General features: G+C 47.4%; 1 protein-coding gene across 4 annotated transcripts in view; it reads left to right on the forward strand.

Moving 5' to 3' along the window:
• The first annotated feature begins 4,138 nt into the window (after window positions 1–4,138).
• Window positions 4,139–20,167, forward strand: part of NF2 (NF2, moesin-ezrin-radixin like (MERLIN) tumor suppressor) — a 116,783-nt gene continuing 100,754 nt past the window's right edge. The window contains exons 1-2 of one of the 4 annotated variants that reach the window (XM_088443531.1): window positions 4,139–4,410; window positions 5,446–5,764. In XM_088443531.1, the coding sequence (XP_088299657.1) occupies window positions 5,651–5,764 (114 nt within the window). In that variant the 5' untranslated portion in view covers window positions 4,139–4,410; window positions 5,446–5,650. The other 3 variants (XM_088443529.1, XM_088443532.1, XM_088443530.1) reach the window with 3 other exon arrangements.

Raw genomic sequence — 20,167 nt, forward strand, 5'->3', positions numbered from 1 at the left:
TAGGTAAGTACAAACTAACCTAACCCCCCTAAGGGGTGCCTAACCCTAATCCCCCCTCTAAGTGCCTAAACTTAACCCCCCCTTCCCCACTGCCTAAACCTAAATCCCCGGGGAGGTGCCTAACCCTAACCTCCCCCCGGGGGTGCCTAACCCTAACCCCCTCCTTCCACTAACCCTCCCGGGGGGTTCCTGACCCTAAACCTAACCCTCCCCTGCGCGGCTGTCCGCTCGCGGCGCCCGGCATCCCTTCGATCGGGATGCCGGGTGCCGGTCTCCCGGCGTCGGAAAAATGACAGGCGTCTAAATCTAGACGCTGGGCGTTTCACCCTCGCCGGGATATGACAGTCGGGAAGCCGGCTGTCGGGCTTACGTCAGCCGGTTTCCCGATTGATTCCCAACTAGAGATCCCAGCAAGCCTGTCCCACTTGCTGACACTTGTAGTACCCATCTTATTTATTCTATTAGCTCCCAAATAGATACCATAACAAAGACATTTCCCAAGACCTACACAAAGGCAGGAGATAAAGGTTTTGTCATAAACAAGCTGGTATAGGGTATTGTTTTTTTTTGTCATATAGGAGCCTATTTATTTATAGGCTCCGTTACACCTACAAAACCACCACTTTTCATTTTTAGGGGGCTATTCATTATCACTTCATTTCTATAAAAGCAGGTGAAAATTAAAATTGTCATCTGCTTTTGTAGAAATTAAGTTTTGGGGCCAATCATCACAAAGGTAATACAGGAGATATCAAGATATCTCCTGCTTACCTTTCATTTCCGATGTGGCCTGCTGTCCCCATACACTAGTATGGAGGATAGATATGTATCAAACTCTGAAAATACTATATTTTTGGAGCTTGACTGCGGGAGCATTCGCCATCTTCAGATGGCGTTTGCTCCCGCACTTGGTGCTCACCCTGCCCCTTCCCTATGGGAAATAGTGCGAAGAGGGATCCTTTTGGATCCCTCCACCCGTCCAGCTCTTCCATCGTATGTCGGGGCTTTGTATGCCTGCATGAACTCTAGTTCACGCAGGCGCACTAGTATTGCCGAGTCAGACTCGGCAATGCTAAGTTTTGCTGCTCCGAAAGGACGCCTTTCGGACATCTTATTTCGGATTACGGTGCTCGTTGCGAGTTAGTAGGTTAATTATCCCCGATAATTAACATAATGAATAGACCCCTTTAGTGTTAAGGATCGTGAGACAAATGCTTTCCGGACAGCTGTCCTGTTGCTGGAACAATTCTGTAAAGCTCTTGTAGTTCAGTATACACTGCTGCAACTCGTGGCAAGTTGGATACTTATCAGGGGCCAATAGGCCCCCTATAATGAATAGGCTCCATACTCCAGACCATAGGTGGTAAACTATATTGTACTCACTAGGTTTCTTCAGCACATACACAGGGTCGGATTAAGGTCTGTGGGGGCCCCTGGGCAACAAACATGTGGGGGCCCCTATTAAATATGGACGAAATGGGGACGGTATCGCTCGTAAGCAGTACATTGACAAACAGCGATAAGCTACGCTTAGCGCTGTTTGTTAAATTCTGAAAGGAGGACATAACCCCTTTATTGAGTGCTAAAGGGGTTATGTCTCATTGTGAAATGGGGCCCATATAAAAAAAAACACAATATACACCCACTGGAAAAATAAACACATATAGTCACCCACATGAAATATTACTCACCAGTTGCGGAATCTTATTTACATTACACCGCACATACAGTAGTCCCGATTCACATTACACGACATAGTGGCCCTTATTCATGTTATGACACACATCAGTGCCCCTATTACACAATGCCCACAGTAGTGCCCCTTATACACAATGCCCACAGTAGTAGTGCTCCTAATACACATGATGCCCACAGCAGTAGTGCCCCTTATGCAATGCCCCCAGTAGTGGTGTCCCTTATGCAGTACCCCCCAGTAGTGGTAGTGCCCCTGATGCAATGCCACTAGTAATGGCAGTGCCCACAGTGGTACAGCCTCTTATGCAGAGCCCACAGTGGTGGTGCCTTTTATGTAGTGCCCCCAGGAGTGGTGCCCCTAATAGTAATGCCCCAGTAGCGATGCCACTAGTAGTTGTGCCAATAGTAGTGCCCCAGCAGTGATGCCCCCAGCAGTAAAGCCGCTTCAAATAAAACCCCCAAAAAACACAATACTTACCTTAAGCCCAGCTCCCGCGTCCGTCCGCTCCTCAGCAAATGGAGCCTCCCTGCGGCGCCAGGGTTAGGTGGGCCAGAGGAGGCGTCTCCCGTTTCGGCCTACTTTAACCCCTGGTGGGTGTGGGAACCCCGGGACAGCCCGTCACCCCCCTTCATTAATCCAGCCCTGCACAAGAGAGCTGAAATCCGAGGATAACCTGGTGTTTGAAGCTCGCTACTGATGAGCTGAGCTCAGTGGCGGACCCAGTGTGGGGCTATTGGTCACTGAGCTCAGAGGGTGCGGGCCACTCCTGGGTGTCACCAAAATACCAACTTCTCTGCAGTGACAGCAGCTGGGTACTGCAGTGACATTCTCCTGCAGCACCCGGCTCCTGTCATAGAAGAGGAGCCGACAGTGCTGACAGCCCAGTGAAGTCATAGGGATCACCGCTAGGCAATGCCCCCTTTATTTTAGGCCACACTCCTTTTTATTGGTCTGCCTCAGTCCTCCCTGGACTGAGGCCTGATTCAGAACCTCTTGCTAGGATGCGTTCGCTCGTAGCAAGCTGATTTTTGCAATCTGCGCATGCATTGAAGTGCGCGAACCAGTGCGAGAGATCGGGAATCGTTCGCTCGCTGCGCATAGACTGCCCAGCAGAGTGAGTGACAGGAGAAGCCGTTTGTGGGTGGTGACAGGGGCTTACCATTAAAAACGGGGGTGTGGAGGTGCGAACACAGGCGTGCCCGAGCATCTCAACGCCGTTTCATAGGCGTGCATAATTAAGACACAGCATCATAGTACACCGCACCTGGCTGGATTTTACACTGAAGGGCTCGCAGTGCTTGCGGTATGGTCTGCTCAGCCACAAGCACTGCGATCGCATCCGATGTACCGATGGTTGCATACACTTCCTGGAGATGATGTGCGCAAGTGGGCGTCTTAAGACAGGCTGGTGGGCGTCTGCATACACAAAGCGATCGCACGCCAAGACATAGTGGGAGTGCTAATGCCTTGCCGAATCTGCATATGTATCGAGCAAGTCCAAATGAGCTCCTGAATCCACTGGGCAGCATCTAGGTGTGGTCCTACAGTTTTTTCATTTCTTGTGTGGACGGATCCCTTCCTTCAGCATCATCCATGGAAAAGGAATCCAGGTGCTTCTCCTACTTTGCCATCATCCAGCATGCCCATCGAATCTTTGTACATGCCTCTTACATCGCCCCCATACACACTTTTTCTTGCCTTTTACAGCTAGCTCTGTCCAGCCCGTAGAGAAGGAAGTGAACACTGCACTCTAGTACAAGTACTCCCTCTCTTTCAGAGTCCTAGAACTATCGTAAGTTTCATGTGTAATACACTTCAAATACAAGCAGTGCAGTAAAATGTGTTCTTATTCTTAGCCATACATGTTTCATATATGTACCCAAATATTCTTACAATGGTTTGAAAAATAATGTGGTACATGATCATCCAATATTTCAATATCGGTCAGGAGGCAGAACACGCTGTCCTCCCTCTTCTGGCCTGCTGTGTGGCTTTCCATCAACGTGCAGAGGAGGTCACATAACGCATACATCGGCTCCTCCAGTTTTAAGATGGGTATACACCTAATCTATGATGCGTCTAGTGTATAGGGGCCTTTACAGTTCATCCGTGCTGTCGGGATGAGTTGACATGCAAGTATCACAACCGCCACTCTTTTGTAGTTGTGTGTCGGCTTGACCGTCTCATCTTTCAATCAGCACTGCAGTCCCGCCCCCGACCACTCTTTCATTCATACTAGATGGAAGGATGGCTAGTCTACTCTCGTCTTGCCCCGCCTTCATGGGTGTGGTGTCTGACTCCCACGGAGAAATGTATGGGATTCAGCAATCTGCGGCGAACTTCGATGGTAAGAACCATGAATGGTATGATGTTACATAGTTTCATACCATCGATGGTTCTTCTCGTGCTCTCCAGCGATGGAAAACACACCGATGGACATCCCTACTCTCCAGAAACAAAGACCTGGAGCTGCTAGAGACAACGCGCACATCCCACCACTGGGCAAATCGCAGCGTTCCTGTGTGTTTCACGGAAGGGGAGGAGGAGGCAGCTGAGAGGAGCGCTGCTATTGGTGGTTTCCCGGAGGACGAGAATTGGCTGGGATCGGGCGACGGGCTGAGACAAACACGGCGCGTCACGCAGGCAGCCTGGCACCCAGCTTCCGGTAATCACCGTTACAGAGTGACCGCCGGCCGGAGCCGCACAGTCGGGAAGTGAGTATCTCCGGCGTAGCTGTCACATAACACTCCGAGCGGTCCCTGTGCTCCGTAGTTACATCCGTGTAACGCTGATGCTTGTCTTTCCAAACGTTACTACTTTGGCCCTATGCTGAGTATGGGCAGGGACCATTGCTATTTTTACTGATAGGGGGCGACAGTTATCCATTTGTGAGTATCGGGAATGGCACTGGTCCCTCTGTGACTTTTGGGATAAGCAATAGTGCCTGTGGGACTAGAGACAGCTATGGTGGATGGATATGAGTAGCAGCACTGGTTCCTCTGTGTCACTTGAAGGGGAGGTGACAGCACCCTATGAGGGGGTGACGGTGGCACTATTTTACTGGTTCATTGTGACTCTGGGTGGTGGGCGGTACTGGTCCCTCTGTGACTCTGGGGTTGGGCGGTACTGCCCCTATGGAGTTTAGGTGGCACTGGTCCCTCTGTGACTTTGGTGGGTGGTACTGGTCCTTATGCAGTTTGGCTGGCACTGGTCTCTCTGTGACTTTTGGGATAAGCAATAGTGCCTGTGGGACTAGATACAGCTATGGTGGATGGCTAGGAGGAGCAGCACTGGTCACTCTGTCACTTGAAGGGGAGGTGACAACACCCTATATGAGAGTGGTGGTGGTGGCACTATTTCCTTTCTGGGACTCTAGGTTAGGGGGTGGGCGGTACTGGTACTCCTATGGAGTTTGGGTGGCACTGGTCCCTCTGTGACTCTGGAGGGGACTCTGGTCCCTCTGTGACTCAGGATGGTGAGTGGCATTGGTCTCTATGGAGTTTGGGTGGCACTTGTGACTGGTGGGTGGACGGCACTGGTTCCTCTGGGAGTTTGGACAGCACTAGTTGGTTTCTCTGTGACTCTGGAGGAGACTATTACTGACCACTTCATAATTCTAGGAAAGCGTGGCACTGGTTCATCTATGCCATTAGAATGGGGCATTTACGGTTGTTCAAATATTGTGTCAAGAGTCTTGGATGCAAGCTGCCATGCACCCCTATGACATACTTTCTTTTCTTTATTCACAGTTGTACTGGGCCACCAGAACGGAGAGCTCACAAGCAAATGCCATGTTTCACAAAATTGTCAGTGATGAACCCAAATGTTTGTTCTTTTCAGTATAGATACGCCAGTACATAAAAGCATGGGTGAGGAGGCTTGTTTTTATATCCGATAACAGGAAAGAGCTCTTCTGGGCTTGTTCTATTGGAATAAGAACTTTGAAACTTTGACATGGCTGGAGCAATCGCATCAAGAATGAGCTTCACCTCTTTGAAACGAAAACAGCCTAAAACATTTATTGTCAGAATCATTACAATGGATGCAGAGATGGAGTTTAACTGTGAGGTAAGAGTGAGCTGCTATTGGTTCATATCTTCTTTTTTTTTTTTCTATTAATCTGTTATGCTTATAACCATGGCATGTGCTTCCTACTGCTGTACATTTAATATTATTGAAAATCTTAAAGCTGTTTTTTTAACCTTATTAGGTCAACAGTGACTGTATATAATGTAAAAAATAAATATATACTAATTAACACCAGATCTCATCAAAACACTAAACCGGTATCCACTACTTGGACTGTAATGATCTATAAGATGAGGGTAAACCGATTGTTGAGGGAGAGAACTTGAGGGGTGTAGTGTGGCTTACCGCTAACTGAGAATAATGGGAAGAGAGGAATGACATCCAGATGGGCTAGTGATAAGTGTTTGCCAATACTGAGAATTTTGCTGCTCAGGTGGAGTTGAGAAATGGGGTCAGGAGAAAGAAAGCAGACACCAAAGCTTGATATCCAGGGCTATACTTTAGTGCAAAGGTTTCCAAACTCCGTCATTACAGTCCAGTTTTTAAAGATATTCATGGATGAGCACAGGTGACTTAATTAATTTGACAACCATCTGGACTCAAGCATGGATATCCCTAAAACTGGACTGCAAACGCAGAGTTTGGGAAACTCTGCCTTAGTGATTGATCTTCAGGAGTTGTGACGAACACTAATCATAAATTACATCCACTAAACATGACAAATGCTGCTGAGTAGTCTTTGTAACAAGGAAGCAGGCATTTGGTTCAAATCTGCAGCGAGCAGTCAAGTGATACCGTAATAATATATTGAATTGGCTTATTTTGATTACATACGAGGTGGGAGAATTGCTATTGCAATGGCGTAGAAATGCAGAACTTGCTCTGGACTTGCTGGTGACTTTTAAGAGCCCCATGCGGCTGCAAACAAAAATCGTCGAGTCTGGAGTTACTGTAAGTGCTGCATATAGCCGCACTTACTCACCTGGTGTGCTTCAATTGAATTGACTGGCTGGAGTGTGGCTAGGAGGAAATGCATATTCTTGCCCTACCGTTTGCACCTGGGATGGTTTCCTGGTCTCCTAACTGCTACTCTCTCATTCCCCTTTTCCACACAGGTACAAGCAAAAATGAGGGAAGCTCAATGCAAGACTATTTTCATTGAATTTGTTTAGACGCAGTAAAACTGTGCAAGGAACACTGTGCAAGGCAATTTACATCAGGACTTTATTTTCTTGACTGTTGGAGCTCACAATTCCCCTTGCCTTAGTGCAGAGGTTCCCAAACTCCACCATTACAGTCCAGGTTTTAGGGATATCCATGCTTGAGTCCAGATTCTTAAATCAAATTGACTGAGGTTCTAATTAAGTCGCCTCTGCTCAAGCATGGATATCCTTAAAACGTGCATTGTAATGGCGGAATTTGGAGAACCTGTGCCTTCGTGATATTGAGGTTACTATGAAACAAAACCAGTGCTGTAAAAACAACATACAGAAGCAGTCTCCTGCAAATCTATCATAAGCCTGACACTTGTTTTGTCTCATTGCTGATGTCCCATTATCATTTTTGCTATAGTTTTCAGCAGGGAAGGTCTGTGGCATCACTACATACCGTCTTTGGATTTACGAACATGCTCTTTAGTTCCATAGGCTGTTTGGGCTTGCTATATTCGGCTTCTTTTCAATGTTGGGATGAGAGCTAGCTACTCCTCCATCTTTTTTTGTCTTCTAAATGCTGAGACAAATTCCATTTTGTGGTTTAACAATTGCTGTTTTACACTGAGTCCCTGTGTGAGGTTTGTGGATTCATAATTCATTCTTGAAAATGAGAAGAAGCAACTCAGTTTCCGTTACTTGCTTTGTGTCCATATGACCATAAGGTTTGCTGCTTCTGCTCTTCCACTGAAGTAGTCGGGTCCTTCTGGGCATGGAGAAATGAGTATTCTGTTCCTACCTGATATTTGAGGCCATTGAGTTTTGCTCATCCTGCATAGTTCAGTGTTTATAGCTGTCTGGATTTCATGAGGGTGGCTTGGCATTCTCAGTCATCCCTTTGCTCCCCAAATTATTTGCTTTGGGATGTGCCCGTTAGTATATAACTCCAAAGATGGCCGATGGAGAAAATTGGATCTTTAATGATAAATTAATGGGGGCATATACCTTCACCACTCCCTTTTTTAATGCTTTTACAGGCATACTGTAACTATGGAAAATAGTCACCACCTTATGTAAATCTAGTCGTGGCAAAACGAGAAAGGGCTTTATTTTTATTTTTTTGTCCACTTCGTGTGTTAATACTCTGGCCTTCTTCACTTAGACAACATGCTACTAATTTGGACTGCCTCTGAAAAATATTGAATAGACTTTCACCAACTTATCATATCAGCACCAACATTAAACTGAAACAAATTCTCCTGATACAAACCGCAATCAGAAAACAATCAATGACCTGTGACTGGTTGGAAATTTAAATACAAACTGAAAAAATGTTTTGAAAGTGACCACATATTTTAAGTGAGACCAAATTGCCTGTAGGGGAAGATCAGATCATCGGGTAGTTAATGTATATCCTGCTACATAGTGGTGTTATGCGACTGATGTGGGTGCTCTTATAATACCCAAAGTGGGTATAGTCATCACGTTGGACATATCTAGGCCCCCCTCTAGGCATCTCCCTGTCAAACGCCAGCAATGATGTACCCACCACTGTTGGGAGACATTTTGCTTCAAGCACCTAACGATTCCTGCAGTCTGGACAAAGTTATGATTGGGTTAGACAATACAGAAATAAATGGGACAGTTGGCAAACAGTCCCTCTCCTAACTGTTCTTACAGCCGTTACTACCTGCTGTTTGGATTTGATCTTGTAATTTGCTGAGGTGCTCCTTTAGAGTTTCAACTGAACTGTGGGTAACCCAACGATGAAGGATATCACATCTACTATATGTAGAGATAAAGGCACTCGCCAGACTTTTGAAGTCAAAGACATACTTTAAGCATTATTAGCATGCACATAATCCAGCCAACGTTTCGGTTCCATTCCGGAACCTTTGTTAAGGCTTCATAAGAATACAAAAGACTAAAACCGAAAGAGATAATAACAAAGAAGTGTCACATAAGGCACAGTAATGCCTCCCAGGCCCTTATCTGGTTATATATCAGAACTTTTAAATGTCAATATGCAACATTAATTGTGTTATGCTGTAACTAAAATACATAAAATGACATTTATCAAATATCAAAAAAATTGCAAATGAGATGAGACATCCTGTATCTGGTCTAGAAAATCAGTAAATCAATGCTGAACTTCACTCATGTAGCAAATGCTTAAATAGCATATATCGGGATATGTTAACCAGAGTGCAAACTCCTTTATGTAACAAAAACATTTGAGTATATGCTAGCCAGAGTGTATAATCACTTATGTAACAAATGCTCAGTGAGCACATATTAGCATGTGTTAGCCAGCGTGTGATGACATTATTCAAACAACTAAATAGAACTAGAAACAAAGGCTATTATAACAAATAAGCTATCCATAAGAATTAATTAGTGGAATCAGCATCATGTTGTAACGTGTTTATCAGACCAATGATCTATTGTAAAGATTGCTTAATAGATGTCAACACTGTGTGTGTGTGTGTGTGTGTGTATATAATATATATATATGTGTGTGTGTGTATGTATAAACACAGTGATCACGCTTAGCAACAAAATGTGTGTCCCAGGGACCCGCAACTTTAAAAAAAATAAATGGGGTCCTACTTGACCATTTCCCCATTTCACACTTCCCCACATACCCCTAGAATTCCCATCTGATACCCCTGATAGCATCAGTTTTGTACATAATGTCAGACTTCAGTGCTCAATGACAATAATGGGGACTGCAGTCTGCTGCGGTAGTTAGCCTTCTGCAGGAGATTTCTGTGAAATCTTCTGCATTAGACTGTTCTTACATAGCGGTGATACATAAAATTATGCAGAAACTGTACTTTCTGCATAATTTTATGAAAAACCATGAACCAATAAATACATTTTAAAAATATACCAAATAGATTTTCTTCTCTTAGCTTTGAACAAAAATGCTCAAATAATTCTCTTTCTAGCTGTGTACTGTTCTGTCTTTCTTTTTGGGATGGGGCGGAGTTGGGGACAGGAGTCGGAGGTGGGGAGCCGGGAACAGGAGTCGGAGGTGGGGAGCCGGGAACAGGAAGAAACGGGGAGTCAGAGTATAGGTGGAGGGGAGCTGCGAGCTGGGAACAGGTGTAGGAGGTGGAGGGGAGCTGGTTTCATGAGGAGTAAGCAGAGACAGGAGAAGGGGCTGGGTGTCAGGTATTAGATGTGGAGGGGAGCCATGTACAGTTGGAGGGGAGCTAGGGACCGCAGGAGTAAACATGTACAGGAGAGGGGGCCACTGGGTATTAGATGTGGAGCTGAAGCGGGGATTGGAGACAGAAAGCCGGGGACTGTTGGGGCCAGATGCGCTGCAGTACTCTCCATCCTCTTTCATCGCTCTCACTCTACCGCCCCGCTGGCTTCTGCTCCTCCATGTGTGCCTGATCTCTGCCTCCAAACAGCAGGAGGGGCATCAGCGCATGACTTCTTTCAGACCCTGTTTCTAACAATAGCAACACCGCCTCATTTGTGAGTAAAATGTTTGATTGATATATAGATATCAATCAAACGACTATGAAACCATGCATAAGGATAAGGGCTGTCTTTCCACCGAAATGCATACAACTCCGCATACGGACGAATATGTGCGTTTAGTTCCGTGCACACTGAGTAAGTGGCAATATTTCCTTTTAAGATTTGGATTTTAGGAAAAATTAGACCTGCTCTGAATTAAAGCTTTGCACCCAATTGGATATGCCCCTAAGTCAACACCTTAAATTCTGTCATGTTCCTTAAACTATTCTTGAACAGTTTTGTCATGTGGCAGGACGCATTATCCTGCTGAAAGAGGCCACAGCCACCAGGGAATACTGTTGCGGTGAAGGGGTGTACTTGGTTTGCAACAATGTTTAGGTAAGTGGTACGTGTCAAGGTAACATCTTCATGCCCATTATAGGTGGTTTTAGCAGTGAACAGGGGTCAGCATGGGCACTCTGACCGGTCTGTGACTATGCAGCAAGCTGCAATGAACTGTGTGTTCTGACACTTTTCTATCATAGCCAGCATTAACTTTTTAAGCAATTTTTGCTGCAGTAACTTTTGTGTGGGACCAGGCTGGCTAGCCTTCGCTCCCCATGGGCATCAATGAGCCTTGGGCGCCCATGACCCTGTCACCGGTTGTCCTTCTTTTTTCCACTTTCGGTAGATACTAACCACTGCCTATCGGGAAGACTCCACCTGCAGTTTTGGCAATTCTCTGTCCCAGTCATCTAGCCATCACAATTCGGCCTTTGTTAAAGTGGCTCAGATCTTTATGCTTGCTCATTTTTCCTGTTTCCAACACATCAACTTCAAGAACTGACTATTCAATTTCTGCCTATTATATCTCACCCCTTGACAGGTTGCATTGTAACCAGATAATCCATGTTCAATTCACTTGTCAGTGGTTTTAATGTTATGGCTGATCGATGTACAGCCATGGCCAAAAGTTTTGAGAATGACCCAAGTATTGGTTTTCACAAAGTTTGCTGCTTCAGTGTTTTTAGACCTTTATGTCAGATGTTACTATGATATACTGAAGTAAAATTACAAGCATTTAATAAGTGTCAAAGGCTTTTATTGACAATTACACTAAGTTTATGTAAAGAGTCAATATTTGCAGTGTTGACCTTTCTTTTTCAAGACCTCTGCAATTCGCCCTGGCATGCTGTCAATCAACTTCTGGGCCACATACTAACTGATGGCCGCACAATACTGCCTAATCAATGCTTGGAGTTTGTCAGAATTTGTGGGTTTTTGTTTGTCCACCCGCCTCTTGAGGATTGACCACAAGTTCTCAATGGGATTAAGGTATGGGGAGTTTCCTGGCCATGGACTCAAAATGTTGATGTTTTGTTCCCAGAGTCACTTAGTTATCACTTTTGCTTTATGGCAAGGTGCTCCATCATGCTGGAAATGGCATTGTTCATCACCAAACTGTTCTTGAATGTTTGGGAGAATTTGCTCTTGGAGGAAGTTTTGGTACCGTTCTTTATTCATGGCTGTGTTCTTAGGCAAAATTGTGAGTGAGCCCACTCCTTTGGCTGAGAAGCAACCCCACACATGAATGGTCTTAGGAGCCTTTACTCAAGGGACAGGTAGACAAACAAAAACCTACAAATTCTGACAAACTCCAAGCATTGGTTAGACAAGAATGGGCGGCCATCAATCAGTATGTGGCCCAGAAGTTGATTGACAGTATGCCAGGGCGAATTGCAGAGGTCTTTTTGGACCTCCCTAAAGTACTTCCTTACTTAATTGCATAGGTGCCATTAACTCTGCGTCTGGCTCTTCTCTTCACTTGGGGGATGAGATGTCATGAGGCCATTCTCATCCACTCATGCATGTGCAGTGTTCAAAACAAAAAAGGGGGCAAAAAAGACCCCACAACCCATGGGACGATAAAATAAAAGCTATTCTGAAATTTAATTTTCGCTCCTGGTGGAAGAAGCACTCATGGGCCAGTTCAAATCATGTTTCGGGCCTCTAGTTGAATAGACCTGGTGTACTCTAAAATCAAATGTTAAATATACTATAGCGTTCACTCTAGGGCCGGCGACAGGCAGGGCGCCAGACCTAGAGCAAGGGCACTTCTGTGCGTGCTAGAAAAGCGGACGTGACCAATGAAAAGGGGGCGTGTCTTTATGACGCGTCCCCTTTCGTCACTCTTGGGGCGTGCCCGGCACTTGTGGACATGCCGGGCAGCCCCCAAGCACCGCGGTTACTGAGAATGGCTCATGTGCCCGCCGTTTTCCCCACTTGTGGGACACTGCGGCCCGCGGGTGGAGGACAGTACCCGCAGGCTGTTTCAGCAGGGCGGGGAACACTATATACAGATGTGTCCTCATACACTATTGCTGCAGTTGCACCAAACAGTCTTTTTTCGGTGCGCCAGGTCCTGTGTAACTCTGCTAGCGCCGAAAGTCTTAAAATGCGTCTTAGTCGCAATGTGATGCAATGTAAGATTCACCACGAGACTGTATATGTGTGTGCGTCTGACTCTGTATATGAAGTACTACGATGCTGCAGCTTTTTTCCACGCCAAGTTCCGTTGTGCTTCGTATACAGACTCTGTTGCACACAGATATAAAAGTGTTGCATATCAAATTAATCAGTGCAGTCTCATGGTGCCTCCTAGTCACATCACATTGCGAAAAGACGCATTTTTGGTCAGAAAAGACGCTTGGCGCTAGCAGAGTTCCACAGAACCTGTTGGCTCACTTATACCAGGCATCTCGCACTACATTGCGTATTGAGGCTAGCTGTATGAGGACACATCTGTAACACACAGTAAATTGCTCACATTGAATATGTGAGATTTCTACTTCAGGGTCCATAGGGGGTCCACAGGGTTGACCTTGGGGATATAGCTGGATCAGGATCCATGGGCACCACACAGTTAAGCTTTTAGCTCCCAGGATGCACTTGGGTCCTCCTCTATACCCCGCCCCCGAGCCACAGGCACCTCAGTGTAAGCTGGTGCCCGGCCGGAGTTGGTCACCGCGCAGGGGGGCTGCAGGAGCAGCCCCCAGAAGCTTTTTATTTTCTAATAGATTTTATTTATTTTAGTTTCTCTTTTTACTACAGACGGCAGCGAAGGGCTGTCTGTACAGACGCCCACGCTGCCGCTCTGATCCCCGACTGGCGCCGCGACGCCAGTACTGATCTGGGGATCGCGGCGGGAGGACAGAGTCCGTACTAGCCGGACTCTGTCTACCTCCCAGGACTGCTGCCGGAGTCGCCGGGGATTCAGGTAAGCCGTGCGTCGCTGGCTAGCGGCGGCGCGCGGAATACCTTAAATGCAGTCCTTTAGCCTCCGGTCCTGGGGACAGACCGGAGGCTGCTGGCAGTGGCGGCGGGCCCCCCCATAACCCGTGGGACCACTAGACCACTAGGGATAACCGGCAAGCGGGAAGCCAGCATCCCTGGGGTTATGGCCAGCCAGGGGAGGAAGCCTTCCCTGTTCAGCGGCTCCTCCCCTCAGCTCAGCGCGCTTTTCAGCCTGCATGTCTAGCGTCCCTGAGCTGCAGTTCACTCGGCCACTCCTCCTCTGAGGTCTCTGGCGGCCATTTTTTTCTACATGTGGCAGCGCAGATCCCTCAGGGAGCACGCGGACCGGTCCCCCTGTGTACCTCTCCCCTGTTAGGACGGCGTACACAGCACTATAGCCCTCTCAGACACTGAATCTGGGCGGTTGAGTGTAGTGTAAAGGTGCAGTGAGTATATCTTCCTGCATGGTATGTGACTTTTGCTAGTGCTGCTGTCTGTATTTTTCTCTTATTACTGTCAGCTTATATCTATCTCTTTCCTTCTTCCTTAGCCCTACAGGTGTGGAGGAGGGGCTTTTCTACTAACCTCACATATATAAATCAAGTATTTGTGAGGTCTGTCACATACAGTTGTGTGCTACACAGTGCCATATTCAGGACTGTTGTTCAGCACACAGGGAAGTGCAGTTCTTTTTTCCTCTATTGCCATATATATTTTGTCTGTACATTATATTTGGTTATGTCTGAGGGTGAAGTTGAGCACTCCGGGACCCAGTGTTGTTTTCCTGCAGGCGCTGCTCTGCGGGATCACATAGGGAAGAGGCATCTCTGGATGGCCTTGATGAGCGGTGTTAGTTGACTCCTGGTCAATCCAGACCCCCTATGACACAGGAGCCACCATGGGCTATGTTTTCACAGGTGCTGGTGTCTCTGGCGGACCGCCTTGCGGCTCCGTCTGCTGTCCCTACGAGGACTCTGTCCCAGCCTACCATTTCCCATTACCAGTGTATCCCGCAATTATTGCAGAGTTCCTCTGGGTCACAGACTGTGGACCCTTATTCAGGATTGCCTATCTATTTTCAGGCCACTCCTGCTACACAACAGTCTGTGGTGCCTTTCCAGACCAATGTGGCAGCTCCTCCACCATGGGTGGACGTGCTCTCCAGTTCAGTCCAGAGTCTGGCAGCTGCATCTTCGACTTTTCAGTCGATGCTGCACAATGACAGGTCTGCAGGGGCGTCTAAGCGTGCACATAAGTTGCATGCGGCGCAGATTTCGGACACTGAGGGGTCCTCAGATGAGGGTGATGTCCAGGACGACTCCGATTCGTACACCTCGGCTCAGGAGTTGGAATCTCGGTCGTCTATTAATGTACGAGCTCTGGTTAGGGCGGTGCGTGCCATTCTCCTAATAGAGGATGAGGCACCTGATCCTAAGTAGAAATTCCCTAGTTTAAAAAAAAAAAAAAAAAAAAACTAAGGTGACTTCGGCGGTATTCCCCCTATCTGATCAATTAACGGATCATATGGCGGTGGCTTGGCAGTCACCCAGTAAGAGATTTGTGCCTCAAAAGAGGTTGGCTTCCAATTATCCATTCCCGGAGGCGCATTGTAGGAAGTGGGTAGCTCCACCGGCGGTGGATTCCCATGTCACACGCCTTATTAAGAGTGCTACGCTGCCAATACCGTCAGTTTCCTCGTTAAAGGATCCCACGGACAGAAAGGTTGAGGCTTGCCTTAAGTCTATTTATTCCCTCTCGGGAGCAATTGCTCGCCCGTCCATGGCCATTTCCTGGTGGCTAAGGCCATTAGGGTTGGGCCAATGCCTTAGGGGACACTTTTCCTGAGGATACTCAGGAAGTCCAGAGGGCATTACTAGAACAGATGAGTGATGCGGCTTCTTATATTGGAGAAGCTTCCTTGGACGCTAGTCTGCTAACCTCTAGGGTGTCGGCTGCGGCTGTGCATGCCCGCCGCTCCTTATGGCTGAGGTCCTGGAGAGCAGACGCTGATCAAACAAGGGCCTGGAGGCCTTACCTTTTAATGGGGAATTACTTTTTGGTCCAGACTTGGATAGGATCGTGGATAGACTGGCTAGGTCCAAGAAACAAGCTTAGAGTGCCAGGCGTCCCTCTTCCAAACAGAAAGATAAGCCTTCCGCCTGATGGGACGGGCCTCCCTCTGGGGGATCCCAGAGGGGAGGCCGACTTCTTCATTTCGCCCAGAGCTGGTTCAATACCACCACCGATGCCTGGGTGCGAGAAGTGGTCTCCCAGGGGTACGCCCTGTCTTTTCGGCGCAGACCGCCTCACTAGTTTTTCTGCACGAGTCCTTCTCAGGACATAGCCAAGGCTATGCTGATCAGGGAAGCTATAGACTCCTTGCTGACTGCAGGGGTCATTGTACCTGTTCCACAATCTCAGCATGGGATGGGGTACTATTCTGCTGTTTCTGGTACAGAAACCCAATGGCTCCCATCGACCCGTTCTAAATTTAAAGTCTTTGAACAGGTTTCTCAGGATTCCCAGGTTCAGAATGGAAACCTTGTGTTCCATAATTCTGGCTATGGAACCAGGGGATTACATGGTCTCCCTGGATATCCAGGACGCTTACCTCCATGTGCCGATAGCAACGTCCCATCAGAGGTGTCTGCGGTTCGCTCTGTTGCACCGTCACTACCAGTTCCGGGCTCTCCACAGCGCCGAGGGTGTTCACCAAGGTGATGGCAGTTATGGCTGCCCACCTTCGGAACCAGGGGGTACGGTTGTTAGCGTATCTGGACGACCTCCTATTGCTGGCAAGCTCTCCGGAGGTTCTGCTGCAACATCTCCAACTGACGGTGGCTTGTCTGCAGATGCACGGGTGGTTAATAAATTGGAGGAAGTGATCCCTGATCCCATCTCAGCAGATGGTCCATCTGGGGGCCCTCCTAGACTCTCATCAGCAGCGGATCTTTCTAACTCCAGAAAAGGTATCTTCCCTACAGTTGCGGATACGCAGTTGCCTGGATTGTGCCAGTCTTTCGGTACACTCGGCAATGAGAGTGCTGGGTTCCAGGGTGTCGGCATTCGATATGGTGGAATTTGCCCAGTTTCACTCCCGGCCTCTGCAGAGGCTGATTCTAGCAAACTGGAATGGGTTGCCTCACCGGATCCGGTCACAGACCCTGGTGCTATCTCCGGATGTACGACAGTCCCTGAATTGTTGGCTTTAAACAGCTCACCTCCTCGAGGTTCGCCCATTTTGGATCCCGGCCTGGGTTCGGCTCACGACAGATGCCAGTCTTCGGGGTTGGGGGGCGGTGACAGGTTCCTTGTCACTTCAGGGTCGTTGGACAGCGGAGGAAGCGGCTCTCCCCATCAATGTTCTGGAACTAAGAGCCATGTACAGGGCTCTGCAGTCGGCCGGCACCACTCTTCACGGAAGGGCGGTGCAAGTGCAGTCAGACAACGCCACCACGGTGGCGTACATCAATCACCAGGGAGGAACTCGCAGCCGGGCTGCGATGGCAGAAGTGTCTCACATCCTAACCTGGGCGGAGTGCCACTTTCCAGCGATCTCTGCAGTCTTCATTCCCGGAATCCTCAATTGGGAGGCAGACTTCCTCAGCCGTTACGACGTGCATCCAGGGGAATGGTCGCTTCATCCAGAGGTATTCCAACTACTCATGGACAAGTAGGGACTGCCGGAGATGGACTTGATGGCCTCTCGTCACAATCACAAGTTGCCCGTGTACAGGTCAAGGACAAGGGACGACGGCGCCAGTCTGGTGGACGCTCTGTAGGTCAGATGGACGTTTCAGCTGGCATATCTGTTTCCTCCGATATCCCTTCTGCCTTGGGTCCTGCGCAAGTTCTAGCAGGACGGAGGCACTCTGGTACTGGTGGCCCCAGCGTGGCCAAGACGTCCGTGGTACTCCAACCTACAGAGTCTGTCCATCGACGTTCCGTACCTTCCTCCTCAGCGGCAGGACTTGTTGTCTCAGGGGCCCTACCTTTACCCGGATCTGGGTCGTCTGTCTTTGACGGCGTGGCTCTTGAGACGGCCGTCTTAAGGTCCCGGGGCTTTTCTAGTTCCGTTATTTCCACCATGCTGAGGGCACGCAAGCCTGCTTCTGCAAGGATTTACCATAGAGTGTGGCACACGTACTTTCAGTGGTGTGAGTCCAGAAACTTATGATCCTCAGGTATTCAGAGTTTCAAGGATTCTGGCTTTTCTTCAGTCGGGTTTGGACTTAGGTTTACGCCTTTCCTCTCTGAAGGTGCACGTGTCTGCTTTATCGGTTTGGTACCAACGTAGAATTGCTATGTTACCGGACGTACAGACTTTTTTTCCGGGGTGTTCTCAGGATTATCCTGGCTATTGCTTCAGCAAGGAGGGTTTCCGAGTTGGGGGCACTTTCATGTAGTCCCCCCTTCTTAATTATTTTCTACAGGACAGAGCAGGGCTTCGCACTCGTCCTGAGTGTTTACCTAAGGTTGTCTCTAAGTTCCATATCAATCAGGAACTGGTGGTCCCAGCCTTTCAGTCCCCTGATCTTACAGCAGGGGAGACTTCGTTGGACATTGTCCGTGCTCTCAGAGTTTATGTTGATCGGACTGCTTCTGTTCGAAAGTCCGACTCCTTGTTTGTCCTCTTTGGTTTTCATAAGAGGGGTTGGCCTGCCAACAACCAGACTTTGGCCCGTTGGTTTTGTTCTGTTATTAGGGAGGCTTAGATACGAGAGCATTTACCTGTTCCAGCCTCTGTTAAGGCTCTTTCCACTCGTTCTGTGGGCCCTTCTTGGGCTGCTAAACGTGGTGCCTCAGCTGTTCAGCTGTGTAAGGCAGCCACTTGGTCTTCGGTTCAAATGTTTCTAAGATTTTATGCGTTTGACACCTTTGCCTCTCAGGATGCATCCTTCGGGCGCAGGATTCTCCTTTCTGCACAGGAGCGCGTCCCCGCCCTTAGTTGAACTGCTTTGGGACATCCCCAAGGTCAACCCCTGTGGACCCCCTATGGACCCTGAAGTAGAAAACAAGAGATATGGTAAGAACTTACCTTTGTTATCTCTGTTTCTACGAAGTCCATAGGGTCCACAGGGCGCCCGCCCTGACGCACCTGGCTTCTAATGGGCTGTGTTGCTGGTCACCGGTATTTCCGTCTCCTTTTTCTGTGAGTATGGTTTCTTGTGTGTTCCAGTCTTCCTTCTCTCTGTTCCATATTCTCCTCCGGCCTAGGCTGCTTACCAACTGAGGTGCCTGTGGCTCGGGGGCGGGGTATAGAGGAGGACCCAAGTGCATCCTGGGAGCTAAAAGCTTAACTGTGTGGTGCCCATGGATCCTGATCCAGCTATATCCCCAAGGTCAACCCTATGGACTTCGTAGAAACAGAGATAACAAAGGTAAGTTCTTACCATATCTCTTGTTATTCACTTTAAAAACTCAATAGGAGAAATTATATATTTTTGTTCATCGCAAAAATTAGTTTTTATTCTAAAATAGACAAATATTACATACAAATTGAGTGATCTACTGCATTCACAAAAGTAATACAAGTATCAAGGTATGAGAAACCACAATGGAAATAAGTATCCAGTCCAGGATATAGGTATCTCTTCTCCAATTAATGCATATCCCAGAGCTCAGTCTGCTGCAGATGAGTGAATCTTCTCTGTTTATACAGAGAATAATCTTCAATTGGCAATTAGCTTAATTAGTGCACTTAAAACATCACAAAGTAAACAGATGACATGAATATAAATTGCTTACAAATCAAGTGCGACAGCTCTTTTGGTGTGAGTATGTCTTTTATTTTCAGTACTGCAAGGAGACAATGGGGTTAGAGCTGATACGTTTTTTTTTTTTTTTCTATAAATTTCTTTGAATATAAATTCATAATCAAAAATAGTGTTTGATTATTATACATCCTATGACCATAATATCATCCATATTGTGCTCAAATAGAAGGAACAGCTGGTTCCTGTAATTAGTACATGTAAATGTGTCATCACTGCTTGTATTGGTATGAAAGCTTTTATAACTGGTGTAATTGCGAACTTAGCCCTAACTAAAAACCTGTAATCATTAATGAAGTGGTTTAATAAAATATGAAGGTTCCGGCAAACTAATGGTAAGCAATTAAAGAACAACTGGCCCGATATCCGTAATACTCACGGTTATTAATATTGTTTAATAATTAGCCAATCGCCTCTACCCAGCTCCAACTGTCATGCTGGGTACACACAATGTTGTTTGCGGCAGGACCTGACGGGGGTGCTGGCATCCACAAGTGCATACACACTTGCCGATGCCGGCAATATGGTCCCCGCTGACGATATCGCCCGGCAGCGAGCATTGTCATCGACATAGCAGGTATGGCCGATGTGGATGATATGTCATATCGTCTAGTGTGTCCCCGGCTTAATATATTTATTAAGCTTATCCATTCGCCCCCCCCAAATTAAATGAACCAGTTTCATATTTAAGATCAGGGCTGATACTATAGTGGCTGGAGTCTGCGAAAAAGCCAGCCGGCAGAACCCTA

Source organism: Taudactylus pleione, unplaced genomic scaffold (genome assembly GCF_031769625.1).
Source record: "Taudactylus pleione unplaced genomic scaffold, aTauple2 ptg000330l, whole genome shotgun sequence".
NCBI classification, from domain to species: domain Eukaryota; kingdom Metazoa; phylum Chordata; class Amphibia; order Anura; family Myobatrachidae; genus Taudactylus; species Taudactylus pleione.